Source organism: Leptonotus elevatus, chromosome 8 (genome assembly GCF_054856555.1).
Source record: "Leptonotus elevatus isolate MCC_2025b chromosome 8, RoL_Lele_1.0, whole genome shotgun sequence".
NCBI lineage: Eukaryota > Metazoa > Chordata > Actinopteri > Syngnathiformes > Syngnathidae > Leptonotus > Leptonotus elevatus.
The window spans coordinates 13609380-13625654 of NC_141246.1; the positions used below are offsets into that span (position 1 = coordinate 13609380).

Sequence of the window (16275 nt, forward strand, 5' to 3'; positions counted from 1 at the left end):
ATCAATTATATTCATGACCATGACAGACACAATTTTTACCTACCTAACCATTAACTTATGACTGATAAAGGAACTTATCGAGTACATGATGAATATTGTTACTCGAGTGTTAAAAGTGATCTGTCTTGAGTGTGTTGGACTTTTATTTTGTACTGATTTTATTTTGTTTCACCTTATTTGGTGTTCCTTGTCTTCCAACTGATTTTCATGCACTCTGACTTGGTTCATTGTCCAATGATGCGTGTTATATCACCTAAGGTGATGTGTCTTTTCTTTGTTAATAGAGTATGCAAGTTTTTTGGGCATTTGTAATTATGATTTTAATAATTTATATATATATTTTAATAATCTGTGAATACATTATTGAGATTCCCCTCCCCTGCCCAGCTTCTCTGCATCAGTACAACTTGGGATTTTACTGACTCACCTTTCTCTTTTTCTATTAATTTAAACAAAACAAATGTTTGACTATTACTACTTTTTTGCTGCTCAATTCTTTCGAAATAAAATACTAGAACTGCAATTATCTCATGAAAAATAATTATTGCCAGTGACAACCTTGAAGCGATTCAGCATGTTGCAGTGAAAACTAAGTATTGTTCACAATCAAAGTGGCGTATTTATAAATACAATCAAAATATAATGTTTTATCTTCAGACGGATTTCTCTTTCTAATGATTAAAATGTAACTTTTTTCTTTTTTTTTCCTCCAGTGCTGTAAAGTAATATTCTTACATTTCAGCATTTTTGTTTGCACTTCAATGCCCCTGAGTGAAGGGTGTCGGAGCAATCACAATTCTGTATCAAATTGCTCCTAATGAAATGTGTAATCGCATTTGACAGAACACTTTATTTGACCCCTGGAGAATAAACAAGGCCTAGAATCAATCTCTACTCTGTCCTCTTTCTTTCTTTTTTAAATAACAAAAAAGCAGATGTGCAGCCAGCCTATTGAGCCTTTTAAGCACACTTGTATTACACATATGAATAGCTGGTCTGCAAAAAATACACTCAAAAGCTGAGCCAATGTGCCTTTTATTACAGCCTTCATTAACAATCCCCCATGTTTAATTAGAGCACATCTCCCTCACTTGAGATATACCTGTCATTGTCTGAAGCCTCAGGCATTCACATGGGGCAGAGCGGAGTGTGCTTCATTACGCATAGGGACACGTGAGAGGGAGGTTCGATACTGATTCAAAATTTTAGGACCCTGTCCATAATACAGGTTCAGGTATAGAAAATGGATGGAAGTTATGTTGGTCTATTGTGAGTCTAAAATGAATTCAGAATGAATAATGACTTTCATGAAGCCTTGTTCGCCACCCACCCATACATCCATTTTCTAAACAGTTAAAGAACCAATTATACGACACAGATCGGAAGAAAGGGGTGGCGTTGTCAATAAATGCTGAACTTGTGATATTTAGGATGTTGATAATAAATTATGCTTGAAGCAATACTGTTCGTGTTGAATACATTTGCTTTCCACAATTGGTTATGTAATAGACTTCTAAAATAATGATTAACTTTAAACTTCTAATAAGCTTAAAAGTGGGGGAAAAAATCATTGACTATACTCACTAACTTGTTACATGTTCAAATGTTATAATCGGCTCTTTGCCAATAATATTTTTTTACCCTCAAAGAAAACCTAAGTCTAGCACATCTGGACCCAAGCATTGATTTTAGCAATGATAAAAAATGTAAGCACAAAATGCCACTCTGAAACAATAGCTCAGCAAATACCTTTATTTATTTATCCATTCATCCATTATCTGAACATATTATTATTATTTTATTGTGCGACTTGTAAAACAGTCAACCAATAACATTGATTGTGTTCCATTTGACAAAATTCTGAAATATTCCAATTCTAAAACAAAATAATTGAATATTCTTAAATATTTTATTTTCAAGCAATTTTCTAAAAATGTATATATATTTTTTAACAAGTTACTGTGCTGTATTTGGCTTTTATTTTATTTTATATAAAACCTTATAAAATCTAAATTTAAATATTACACTCATGACAATATCCATCCGCTCAGAAATATACAAAAAAATATATATTTTTAATTAATTTGATTTTTATAATTTCTCATGCAATGAGTTCATCTATGCAAGCAAGCCTGCATTGGTCGCTTCCTCTGATTATTGTAGCATGCATTCATTAGACCCACCTCTCACATCTCTTCCATCTCCATCTGGCTGGAAGCACTTGCTTTTGTTCGCGTCATGAGGACACACCATCTTCTCTCATCCATGCAAGTGAGTGTTTTCCCCCCCCACACATTTTTCACAAGAGCAGCTTATATAAATATATATGCAGCTTATATATATATATATATATATATATATATATAAGAAAATCGTGTTGTTTGGATTTAGTATTATTAGTTCAAAGCGAGTAAAACTTTTCCTACTTGCACTATATTATTTATATTTTTGTGTTTTGTTGTTGTTTTAAACATGTATACAATAAAAAAATTCACAAACAAAAAGTTTATCAGCTATGTCCATGGTGAGAAAAATATATATAAAATGTTTGCCTCCAAAATAACAAAAACAGAAATGTTAAAACCAAAATAATTGTAGAAGCAACGAGAGGGTGCAAGATATAATGAAGTGTCTTCGTCTCTGAAGTGGGACATAAGAGTTTTTTGCCATAAGATTAGAAACAAAGGCATGCTGTATAATAACGGGCTTGTAAAAACAGATTTATTTATTTTTTTGTAAAAGGAAGTTTGCCGTGGTTGTGTTCGCTCAAGTGTTACTTTGCCATCACTGCATTGTCCCTATGGTCTTCATTAAAGTCAGTTGCAAGTCAGATGAAACATCACATCATTGGAACTGTAATTAAACAGTTCTGTCATGTTTGATCTGCTGTGCAACACACTTGAATGCATGGATTGCTGTGAAAGGGGAAAACAATGAAATGATTCATATTGGGAAATTTCATCTCGTCACTTCTTCAATTCAACTAAATTGTTTATGTCCTGGCTCCTCACGGGATTCTTGACATGATTATAAATCCTACTCCAAAAGTATTGGAACGGTGAAGTCAGTTCCTTTGTTTTTGTTGTATACTGAAGACATTTGGGGTTCAGATCAAAAGATGAACATGAGACAAAAGTTCAAAATTCCAGCTTTGATTTCATGGTATTTACATCTCGGTACAAGATAATGATCCACAACACAGCAAAATACTTCATCAGGGGGAAAAATTGAGGGTTACGCCACCAAATGTTAGATGTTTTTCATTTTAAGTTAATTTAGTATATTTGTTCCAATACTTTTGCTCACTTGAAAAGTTGGTGGCTTCAAACAAAAACTACACAGCAAATTCTGAAGAGTAAATTTTTACTTTATTTAGAGTGGGACCAAACAGACTCAGTTTGTAACTTTTTTTCTTTTAATTAATTAATTAGTTAATTTATTTATTAATTAAGAGTAAAATTTAGTTTAGAGTCAAATTTACTCTACAGAATTGACTGTGTACTCTGTCCTGAGTTGCTTAAGTGAATAGCATGAAATAAAAGAGTTTTGAACTTTTATCTCATAATCATCTTTCAATCTGAAGCCCAAATGTCTTCAGTATACAACAACTAAAGCTAATAATTATTAATATAAATATTAATATGTTTTTACTTTAACAACGCGTGATTGGTGTTCACTGCAGCATATTTACATTAGTCATAATGTTACTACAGTATATGTAATAAGTGACACGCGCACATTCTTCATTTATTAATTAGTATCAGTACTTGATGAGTATTGGTGATACCCAGTTGGTACTTGTAAGTATCAGTAACATCAATATGGGAACGATTCTTGGGCACTTTTGCGATCATTTGTGCCGGTGTTTGTAAAAGTGTCTCACGTCTTGTACATTTGTTTTCTCAAATGTAAATTTGTCTCAGGACTTTTAAATGTGTTATGGCAATGTGTTTTTGTTTTCTGATTTGTAAAAAAGATTTCTCAAATGTAAATTTGTCTCCAGCCTTATAAAAAATTGTTTGCACCTCCCGGCTACTGTAGTTTTGGCACAAGCTCTAATGTATTCTAGACTCAACCATCCATCCATCCATTTCCCCCCCCACTTATAGAGGGTCGGGTCTTCCTTCCTGTTACATTTTCATCATCTTGGTCCGATAACCCCAATTCAGTTGTGTTAATAATAGTCTGCATGTTTTGACAGATTGAACAAGAAGATGGACAACAGTAGCTTTGAAGACGCTGCTAACACAACACTTGAGATGGATCAGGACTCCTGCGCCATGTTGAGGAGCCAGGCATTTCGTTTTATCCTGTACAGTTTCTTCTTCATTGGCATCATCTGCACAGTGGTGGGCAACTTTCTGGTGGTCTTGTCCATTTCCTACTTTAAACACTTGCAGTCGCCCACAAACTCCTTCGTCATGTCCCTAGCTGTGGCTGACTGCCTGGTGGGCCTGGTGGTAATGCCTTACAGTATGATTCGGACCATCGAAGGGTGCTGGTACTTTGGCTCGCTCTTTTGTCAGCTTCACTCCAGCTTAGATGTCATGCTCTGTACTGCTTCCATATTCCATCTGAGTTGCATCGCCTTTGACCGCTACTATGCCGTCTGCAACCCGTTGGTTTATTCTTTAAAAATGTCTCAAGGTCGAGTGGCTTTCCTCATTGTCATCTGCTGGGCTGTTCCCATGCTCATTTCCTTCGGTCCGATAATGTTAGGCCTCCATATTGCCGGTGTTGACATCGTGCTCCCTCCAGACGTATGTGTTTTCTTAGTCAATCGCATCTACGCTGTCATGGCTTCCTTGATAGCCTTCTACCTGCCCATGGCTATCATGCTGATCGCTTACTGGAAGATATTCAAAGTAGCCAGACGCCAGGCAAGGCAGATCAGCGCCATGGAAAGCCAGATGGCCGCCGGGGTGGGAAAAGACTCGAGCAAAAAGAAAAAGCACCGCAATGCCATGAAGAGAGAGCGAAAAGCAGCAAAAACCTTAGGCATCATCATGGGAGTCTTCCTCATCTTCTGGATGCCGTTTTTCACTGTCAACATCGTGGACCCCTTTATTGATTACAGCACAGAAGTGGTCATCTGGGACATCTTTTTATGGCTGGGATATATTAACTCATCGCTAAATCCTTTCCTGTATGGTTTCTTTAATCGCTCCTTTCGTAAGGCATTCCTCATGTTCATGGGCTGTAGAGTATGTCGACCTGGAATATCTCCTGGGATGGAGCTATCACACACCAGGAAGGAATTAAATGACTGTGCAAATAAATCATAAAATGATTTTTGTGGTGTGTTGGAACCGATGGATTAGTGTGGAGCCATTTCAGTTTTCATGACTGAACTTGGGCGGACCGACTTTAACGCAATCTTGATCACTTGCTGTACTCTCGTGGCATTTTTTTTTTTATAAAAAAGGAAAACTACTTTTTAACTCCAAACCGGGGAAGCTATATCTTACTGTCTGATGGGCTTGTTTTTTTAAAATTCTAATTTCTCTACCAATAGTAATGCAAATAAACAGATAACAGAAACCTGTAATTCATTTTACAATTAAGCCACTCCACTGAATCAGTGGTATTTGCATCCTTGTGAAATAAAATGTATAAATGTACAATAAAATTAACTGTAAAATACAGTACTTTTCAATTCCTGCACATTGAGCTTATCTTGTATATTTGGGCTCATTGCTACTTTTATCAAAATTGTATCACTGTAATGGATTTAGTGTCCACGTTGTATTAACTTAAATGCCCTGCGGCTGTATTTCATGTATTTGGTAATTCTATGCTAAAAGCCTACTCGTCTTTCTTTCAGTTCTCTTACTCAAGTGGCGTTTTTCAGTACAATGACAAAATAAAGTTGCCTGACATGGGCCTATAAACATTTGGAGTAGTCCAATTTAGATTTTGAGCTTAAAAAAAAGAAGACAGACTTATAAGTTTATTTTGAGAGCACCGATTTGGTGAATTGGCTCATCTATAGCTTGCAGGCAAGTGCTGGTGCAGGAGTCCTATTGTATAACATTAATTTAGTGAGTTTAAGAGTGTGTGTGTCTGTGCTTGTGTGCGCGCGTGTGTGTTACCTTAATTACACTCAATTATAATAATTATTGACGTCTTTCACATTGTCGTTACTGTGACGACAACATTTTGTTGCTGTGATGTGAAGTGGAACAATAGTGTCATCTGCTGGACAGTGCAGGTAATTTTGTTACTCTCCAATTGACAATATCACGCTCAATTTGGTAATAGGGAAATGGGGAAAAACATTGTTATTTTTATATTTAATTTGCACAAAAAAACAAACAAACACAGCATCGGGACAAATATGCATGTTTCATTTAATTTCACAGTAGCACTCTGCACTTGAATTTACATTTATAATGGCCACGTATTTGCGTCACTTAAAACGTATGCTGTGACTCCAACAGTTTTAAGAAATATATTGCAGCATTTAATTGCCAGCAACTGCCCTGTCTTACTATGCATTGTCAACATAATCCAACATCCAGATGAGTATAAAAATGTGATATTGAAACGTGTGTGAACCAAGTGAAACTGAAACATTGTGTTGAATCGATCATGGTTGTGAAGGATAGAAATAAATAAATAAGGTTTTAAGTTTTATTTTGTGCTGGGGTCATGCCATCATGACCACTTGCACAACTGGGAATTATTTTTGTAAAGGCAGATTTCTCATACAGCTGTTGCATTGATGAATCCCATTCTTTGTTGTTTCGTTCGTCAATTCTGAATTTGAATGATCAAATGATCTTTTGAGAAAAATTAGTCCTCTTGTGGTCCCATTAAATGTCCGTCTCCTTCAGGCCGTAACATTCAGCCAAGTCATAGATGTGATAACTGCTCTGTTCGCAGACGTTGTAAATCCCCATTGCAACGGCATCGACCACTGCAGGCGCGCTGCCTCGCCCCGTGCCTCCCTTGATTTTATTTGAGAAGTTGTTCACTGTTTCTTTGAGCTGAAAGGAGGACTTCTGCAGCGGTGGGAACAGGTTCCATCTCTTTAAACTCCCGCCCGGTTTACTTAACAAAGAGCTGCCGCAGGAGCTGTGCGTGGCGAAGCCGGACTCGTGTTCTCCTCTTTGCTCCGACGCCATCCCCCTGACGGCCGAGCGCCACTTCTGGTCATAGAAGCGACGCAGAGCCCGTCGCCTGTGGCGGCAGCGACACCTGAGGAGGCGGGTGAAAGCCCGCTGGAATTCTTTGCTGGAACAAGGGTAGATCATGGGGTTGATGCAGCTGTTGAAGTAGCCCAGCCAAAAGACCACTTTGAATACGGTGTCTGATGGCTTCATCGCTGGAAAGAAGGAGCCTATAGTAGAAGAGAAACATGTATGTAAATGGGAAATTGATTATGGAATTTCATTTTTTTTTTTTTTTCTTAGACAAAAGCATGTGCGGTGTGGCACAAATACCAGTGGATCCTGATTTTCACGTTGAGCGCAAGGCTCCCTGCATTTGTCAGACCGGTCTCTGCCAAGCTGGCTGACGCAGCATAGAATGTGTCTGGCAGAGTGACAATTAAGTGGCATATCGATCTAAAGGTTTGCCTGCATAATGCTTAAAACGCAATGTGTCTAACGAGATTTTAGTGAGCTTGATTGGGGCTCAGGCAGACAAATGGAGACGCTCCATGGACACGGGTGTTGGATGTCAAATGAATTTCATTTGTAAATACGCAAACAGCATCAATACCTATGAATTATTGTAGAATATTATATTTTATTATATTTTGCACTTTATGCACATTTTATGCACAACGGTGATTGGCTGTAATCTTAAATTGCCTCATTGATCTTTTATTGCTAGTTATTGATCAGCTTCACGAAATAAGACATCACGTTATATATTTAATGTTTATCAGTGTTTTTGAAGATTTGCTGGGGGTTTATATTATTATTTTTTGTCATGCATTTCAATTGTTGTCAATTATATATGAGTTTTTGCTCTTCGTGGGCCGGGCCAGTCTCTATTCCTGAATTATTATTATTATTATTATTGAATGTTTTTTAAAAATTATTGTTATTTTATAAATCATCCTGGGTGGCACAGACAATTGGGTTGTGGTCTCCAAGTGCCCACTTCCCAGTACAGATGTGCATACTGCCATGTCAAGACTCTAGTGTGCGACTCGCCCTGCACATTTAAAGGGAATGTTGTCATTTCGAGTTGTAATTTGTCTCCAGAATGATGTTGTTCTGTTCACGAAAATAGAGCTTCTAAGGTCAAACAGCCCTGCGTATGCACAGATTGGTACACATCACCAATGTTAGATTTAACACTGAGAGTGTTAAATGTAACACTTGAAACGTGTTTGCATGTGTCCACACCAATGAGTGTAAATCTGACTTTTCAAAGTGTTCCTTTTTCACATTTGACTAGTGTTACTCCAACACTGTATGGTGTTAAAAATCATCACTGGGTAGTGTTGAAAATACTCTACACTAGTGTCAGTGTTAAACATTTAATGCTGCCAAACCTCACTTAATTCTGGGTGTTTAAACACTTATGAGTGTATTGCACTAGTGTCCGTTTTAAAAATACAAGGCAAACTACACTTTACTCTGGTAAATGGTACTTCCCTTATATTGTGCTTTTCCGCCTTACACTGCCCTCTAAGCACTGATGACACAGTATCAGGACTAACGGGCGGTTCAGTATCTTGCTCAAGGATACTTTGACATAGTCATACTGCTGAAATCAAACCCATGTTTTCAGGGTTGCAAGACAACCACTCTACCATTGAGCCACACTGCCCCAACTACGAACACTAGATGTTTCGCTATTGAAATGTCAATGGCGCGCTGGAAAATTGGAAAGTTTCTCCTTCACCGGAAATGAGGATGTGGTCAATTTAACACTCAAGGTAGTGCTGTTCAAGTTACACCCAACATCCACCCCAACACTCAAGGGCATTTTCTCTGACAGTGTAAGTTTTTATCCTCACAGTGTTAAAATAACACTGCTGCTTAATGCATATTTGATCGAACACTGGAAATTTAACACAGACTGATTTGCTGTGTAGAAATTCCAAATTGGGGTACCAATGTCACCATTGTTATGTGTTATCAAATTAAATGGTTTCTTGTTTTTATTATTTTCAAAGATTGACATGTTTATTCTCTTTTTGAAGATAAAATGTTATGATGGGTTTTATGATGTGAAAAAAAAAATCTTTATTTTATACAGCAACCACAATGTGTCGTAAAATTTCAGACAATGCAGCACACCCATCCATCCATTTTCTGTATAATTTATCCATACGAGTGCCAAGGATGAGCTGGAGTCTATCCCACTTGACTTTGGGTAAGCAGTAGCGTATACCTTGGAATGTGGGAGGAAGCTGAAGTACCTGCCGAAAACGAGAACATGCAAGAGCGCCGTGCTGCCGCACAAAATCCTAATGAAGTTGCTTGAGTAGAAAATGCAAGATTGTGTGGGAAATGCAATGCATGGCTCAGGAGGTGAGTGTATGCAAAATAGTCTGGATGTGACTTTCATCAAAGCATAACGCTGGTTTCTCATCAGCGGTCACACCAGGGGTTCCCAGAAACAAACAGACCGCTTACGGCTTCTCAAGCCATCGACCAAAAACTGACAATGTTGAAGTGGCTTGCTTTTGTCTCACCTAAGGTGCAGTTGGATTGTATCATTTTTTGTCCAAAATGTTTGATTCAATAGTTGAAGTTCAACTATGAACCAGTTTATTGAGATGATGCCACCATTAATAATAAATCATTCATACAAATATGTTTGATATTTATTGAAAATTATAGTGCATGTTTTACTATTGTATTACTGTTTAGTGTTCATGATTTCAATTATACAATGTTAACACATCATATATTTAAGTGTTGACTTTAATTAACATTGACTTGACTTCATTGCACTTGACTTGAATGTTCATTATTAATTATCTTTAAGAAAAATTTAAATTGTGTTTGTTTTCATTTAGTAATTACTTTTGCAAGGAAAAAATTATGTAAGTAAAAAAAAAAAAGAATGGCTATTTTCCAGATGTTCTCAACAAATAGGTACTGAATAAAAGGGAAATTGAAATTTTGGATAGGTCAAAAAACTATTGTCTGCATCTTCCCAAATAAGAGGCCTGATTGACATAAATAGGTGTTTAAAGTGCATGTCCGCCCCCCCTGGCAAAAGATTGCTATTCGACGTGCAGCTTTCACCTTCCTTGTATCCATCAATCTGTGATCTTTATGAGGAGCTGTCCACAACAGATAATTGGTAATTATTTGTTTCTAAACTTACCTGTACCTGTGTGAGCCTGATCTTTAAAACCAGAGGTTCGGGTAAACCTACAAAAGCATGCTGACTTTCACAAGAATTCAGCAGCTGTGAGAATTGGTGTGGGGAAGTACTACAAGCTCAAACTTATCAAACAAACCCTAACACGAAATGACATTTAATCAAGACTAATAGTGTTTGCAGTCACTGCAAACTCTATTAGTCTTGATTAAAATATTTTCAAACGCTCTCTGCAAATGAATCAGTATTGGCCGTTTTAACACAACGCAGGTCACTACAGGTTACCTACATTAAAAATAATGTGATGCAATACATGGGAACCCTGGATCACCTATGTTGTTTTTATATCAATAAAAATGATTGCGTGCAAAGTTTTTGCATCCCATGTACATTGCATATAAAGACATTGGGAACATCTCACAACCAAACTAAAATGTCACAAAAAGTGGATACACGTTAATTACTCTATGTGCCACTTGCCATCTAGTGGAAGACCATTTCATTGTTCTGAGTGTCACAATACACTGAACCAATTAAGTGGATAATTTCCCACAGCACACCATATGAACTCACAATAGATGGCAATCTCTGATAGCTTATACTTATATCGACCAGCCAGGACACCTCTCACGTGGTGTTCTAATGCTACTTTTCACTATTATATGCAGTGTTTGCAAAAACTTTTGTGTACAATAAAATGATTTGGTGTAGTACAAGGTTTTGTTTAGCACTGCCAGAAAGGTCATTTATCATAGTTGTGGTTGTTGTTGCCACTGATAGTGTAGCGATGCACTTGGCTGACTTCAGTGCAGAACACGTGGGTTCAGTTCAGTGAAGGGTTATTTGTCTAAATATTGACACTTTCTTAAAATAATCGCCTAAGTCATTTTTTCAGATTTTTTCAGGAAACGCAAAAAGATCTATTTTCATCATGAGGAGATGATTCATGCTAAAAATATTACATAAATAAAAATACTTTATGGGCAATTATTTTAAGAGGGTGACGATATGCTCCCTTTGCCCAAAATTAGATGGGAGAGGTTGCAACTCACCTGTGAAAATGAATGCATGATTGTAGCGTCAACTCTAAATGCAATTCCTGCAATTATGATGGCATCCATAAACAAGAATGAATGACCTTGTCATGTCTTTGAAATGACCACTTGTGTGACAAATAATTCACATAATTTATCAAATAGAACATTTCCTATCCACTCATGTTTTCTCCACGTGGAAGAGATTTTCTGTGAACCAATTAACAGATAGCAATGCTCTGGTTGTTCCTGCCAATATAAAGCGGTAACAACACTGACAATTATTTTTTGATACATTTTACACGTTTTTATGATTGATGTGCAAAAAACAAATCTACTGCATCTCCACAAGCCGTGCTGTTTTTGTACTCTTGGCATTTAACTTTTACAGCCTGCAAACATTCCGGTACGTTTTTGACCCTGGAAGTAAAAAACAACAACTTTGAAATGAGTATTCATACCAAGCCTTGTCATATATTTGTGTAGATTGTACCTTGAAAGTCATAAAAAGAAATGTATTATTTTTTTCTGGCACTAGTCAAGATTATACAATAAAGGAGAAATCTTTCATTTCTGTTATTCCAAGTAGAAACTATACTATCCCTTACATCTTTTTCTGAGGTGGGGTACCTCGTAGACAGATCACCAGTCAATCACAGACTGACACATCAAGACCGATCACATCCATATTCACACCTACAACCAATTTGGAGAGTGAAACTAACAAACATGGGTTGGGAGAAGCCTGGGAGAATGGAAGGAGTCCACATAAACATAAATGAGAGGGGAGGAATGTCAGTAATAATTGAAATTGAAATTTAAATATTTTCACATATAGTATTAGGATAACAGCTACTATACTATACAACTACTCTACGGGTATGTACTGTATTGTTTATATTTGTTTGAAATACATTTCAGGACAGGATTTTTTTAAGTGACAACAGGTGCATTGTCCCCTTACATCCTTTCCTCGACACGTTTTGCGCCTTACTCCCTAAAAAGTCCATCATAGCAGTATAGCCAGCTATGATTTTCTCTTTGTCATTATTTTCCTTATCAGACTATTTACATTTTTATGATGACACAAGCAAACCGTGTGTGACTTATTACATGCGTCCAGTTATGACTCACTTCAATTTGGCCGAGAACAAGCTGAAGTATGGTGTCCCTAAAATATCAATAAAGCTCAATACTGGACTAATGGAATGGGTTAGGGGGTGCAAATGCAGTAGACTTAAAGTACATACTGTAGCCTATGCTCAAACCTGCTGATTTTTCCCCCCGAGTTATGACTCCATTTTTTTTCTCTGAAAACAATGGAGCACTATGTTACCAAGATTTTTTCCAAGATTTTTTCCAAGATTTTTTCCAAGATTTTTTCCAAGATTTTTACCAAGATTTTTTCCAAGATTTTTTCCAATGCCATTGCACTTTCAGCTGTTTTTTGTTTTTGTTTTTTTGTAATTGGAACAATCAAACACACACACATACAAAATTAAAACATTTGCAAGAAGCTGCTGTAGACTACAACTCACACCCAGACACTCACATGCACACTAACCGACTACAGCTTCCAGCTGGGCCCAGGCACACCAACACACAGGACCACCCGCCCAACACACAAATACTGTAAGGCGGATTCCTCACATTTTACAGTTTGGCATTCATATATGTACATATTCTCTGAAAAACTCACCTATTCACTGTTTTGTGTTTAGGACAAAGAAATACAAATTTTGTTTTGGCGTCTTGGTGCCAAGGAACTATACGTTGAAGCGAGTTAAGAAGGGTAAGCCTGTATTCCACTGAGGAGCGAGTGTTTGCTTAGGTAGCCAATGTTGATTTCTTGTCAGGGTTCAATCAAGGTCACAAACGTTCGCCAGACAGTGCGTTTTTTTTTCTTTATTGGCATATAATCTATGGACAAATTGCGCTAAAAAATGTATTACAGAATGAATTAAACTTGTAACAAGTGGCATTGGATATGTTGTCACGGGTACAGAGTGACAAGCCAACATATCCATGGAGGTGCTTTTCAATGACAGTTTCCACTATTCCTTGATAGTTAAGTGGTTCTCAACATGTGCTAGTGGTATGCGGGCTCACCAAAGAATGACTGCATACAGTTCAGTTGTATTACTTTACTGTATAACTTGCATTACATTTGCATTCAATTTTAAAGAAATGCTTGTTTTTAAACATTAAGGTTGAATTTGTATTCAACTTTTGTGAAAAGTGTATATTACTATAAAATTGTTGCTAAGATGACATAATGCAAATGGAACAGTTCACTGTTATGGGAAAATTACTCTTTAATAAAGTATAGAAACTATAATACTTCCAGTCAAAAAGCTAATGTTAGAAGAATATTAAGGACTACATAATGGCATTTTAAATATAATACAGTGACAAGAATGGTGAATGGTTGTTCATCTCTGTGTGCCCCATCATCAGGATGTACCCCGCCTACTGCTCGAAGCCAGTAGGCTGGGATAGGCTCCAGCGCCCCCCCCCCCCCCCCCCTGACCCTTGTGAGGACAAGCGGCTAAGGAAATGGACAGATGGATGTTCAATTAGGGTATTTTTTCACAAGTTACGGTATTATAATAAGTATTTGTATATAACTTAGAGCCTACTAAGTAATTGTACTTTTTATTTTTAGACTGATAAATTGAAGGAGAAAAAACACGTGTTTTTTGTGTGTTAATGTTCAAACGGTGTTTAATGTTTCAATTGCTCATAGTGCTTTTTAGGGATAAAAGCTGTTACATTATTATCATTATTTATTTATTTATTTATTTATTAAATGTTTTGCTGAATATAGACCAAGTATAGGTAGCAATACTTTAGGTCTACTGTGTTTTAACGTTGCATGATGCATGGTTGTACTGTATACGAGCTAAATAAACCAAAAGAGATACCTAATAGTTGGTAAGTAGCCTATTTTATGTGACACTGGTTGCAAAACGTTGCATGCATGCGAATGCATCAGTACGAAGAAACATATATCCACGTTGGAGGACTTGTTGCTACTTACCGATAGGCAAAAAGAAGAAAAAAGGCAGCCAACACAGGATAAACATGCCCACGACGATGGCGAGTGTTTTGGCCGCCTTTTTCTCCCTGGAGAACTTCATGAGGCGCACGGAGAGCGAGCTCCTGAACGGGTGCAGCTTGTTGCTCTTGGAGCTGACCGCGCGCGCGTCCTCCAACACGCTGCGGCAGTGGATCCTCAGGACCACCTCCACCGACTTGTCCCGTTCCCGCTTGACACCTGCCTCCAGACTTCTGGTAGTCCTGCGGGCCACCACGTAGACCCGAAAGTACATGATGAGGATGACCAGGAGCGGCAAGTAGAAGGAGAAGAGGGAGGAGAAGAGCGCGTATCCGGGCTCCTCGGTGATCATGCAGATACTGTCGTCCACAGGCGGCGGTTCTTTCCAACCCAGCAATGGCCCAACGGAGATGATTATGGACGACACCCACACCAGAACCAGGATGACGCCCGCCCTCCTCTCGGTCATGATGCTAGGGTACTTGAGGCAGTGTTTGACGCCGATGTAGCGGTCCACGGAGATGATGCACAAGCTGAGGATGGAGGCGGTGCAGCACAGTACGTCCACCGCCGCCCAGATGTTGCAAAACACCCGGCCGAACACCCAGCAGCCCAGAACCTCCAGAGAGGCGGAGAAGGGCAGCACCACGATGCTCAGCAGCAGGTCCGCCATGGCCAAGTTGACTATAAAGAAGTTGGTCACCGTCTGCAAGTGGCTGTTGCACAGCACGGACAAGATAACCAAAATGTTGCCCACGATCGCCACCAGAATAAATAAGGCGAGAAAAAGCCCGAGCCATACGGATCCAGAGTCCAATGTAAAGTTCCAACACGCTGCGGTGCTGTCGTTTAGAAACATAAGATCCAATGCAGAGCCATTGACTATTTCCGTGAAACAGATCCCCTGGATGCTGTCGTTCCTTAAGTTTGAATCCGTCATACTGACGACACGTAAAAATAACTTTCAGTCAGTGGGTCATCATCATCTGCGCCAGTTGCGTAAAACACCCCCAAAAAGGATCAGCAACATGTAGGACCGCATAGCTAACACGCTCAGGAGCTCGGTTAGACTTCAAAAGGCACCCAAAATAAATACAAGAGTCTCCAAATCTGCGCCATGGGCTCGCATGTCTTCTTGGCTGTGCAGCGGCGTGCACTGGTGACATCATTTGGACCATCAACTGGCTCCCAGAGTCAGCCAGAGCGGGTCCGAACCTGCAGCTCCACCCACGTCACACGCGCGCGCGCATGCACTCAAGTATTATTTCATACCACTCAAAATCTCCTCACGTCAAGGCGATTTAAAAATGCAAATTGAAAGCTTTTTGCTTTGCTGTCGAGGATAGTGCACATATATTCGTTATATTTGAGTGTTATGTTAAACAAGGACTTTTATTAAACACGCCAAGTTTTCTACATTTGCTTCATCTAGATAAGCATATTGGGTCATTTGGCCAGTTGTGGAAGTTGGTGTAAGTGAAAGCTCTATGCAAAATGGATACATTCGTCACAAGATCACTGAGACAACTTTGCTGAACAATGTGAGTTGTGTCATTAAAAAAAAGTTATTCACATTAATATTTAAGCTCAATGTCGATTTATAGTCTAATCCAGGGCCACATACAGAAAAATAAAAGGATGTAAGCCCCTATTTAGAATTGTTCACCTTTATATATATATATATATATATATATATATATATATATATATATATATATATATATATATATATATATATATATATATATATATATATATATATATATAAACAAATAGAACCAATCTTCCAATCAATTTCATGTTGTTTATAAAATATAGTTAAAAAAAACTTTCTCACAGGTTCTGTTAAAGTAGCACAAAATAACTTTTCAACCTTAAAAAAATATT

General features: G+C 37.9%; 2 protein-coding genes across 2 annotated transcripts; one reads left to right on the forward strand and one right to left on the reverse strand.

Annotated features, from left to right (window-relative positions):
* Window positions 1–2223: 2223 nt before the first annotated feature.
* On the forward strand, window positions 2224–5285 carry LOC147169847 (trace amine-associated receptor 3). Its single transcript, XM_086082057.1, has 2 exons — window positions 2224–2271; window positions 4202–5285. Exon 2 carries the CDS (start codon window positions 4215–4217, stop codon window positions 5283–5285), a length of 1071 nt encoding a protein of 356 aa, XP_085938183.1. The 5' UTR covers window positions 2224–2271; window positions 4202–4214.
* A 1092-nt stretch (window positions 5286–6377) lies between these two features.
* adra1d (adrenoceptor alpha 1D) lies at window positions 6378–15548 on the reverse strand. Its single transcript, XM_086082673.1, has 2 exons — window positions 14371–15548; window positions 6378–7342 (listed from the first exon to the last, which is right to left on the reverse strand). The coding sequence occupies exons 1-2, from the start codon at window positions 15326–15328 to the stop codon at window positions 6816–6818; spliced, it is 1485 nt and encodes a 494-aa protein (XP_085938799.1). The 5' UTR covers window positions 15329–15548; the 3' UTR covers window positions 6378–6815.
* Window positions 15549–16275: the final 727 nt, after the last annotated feature.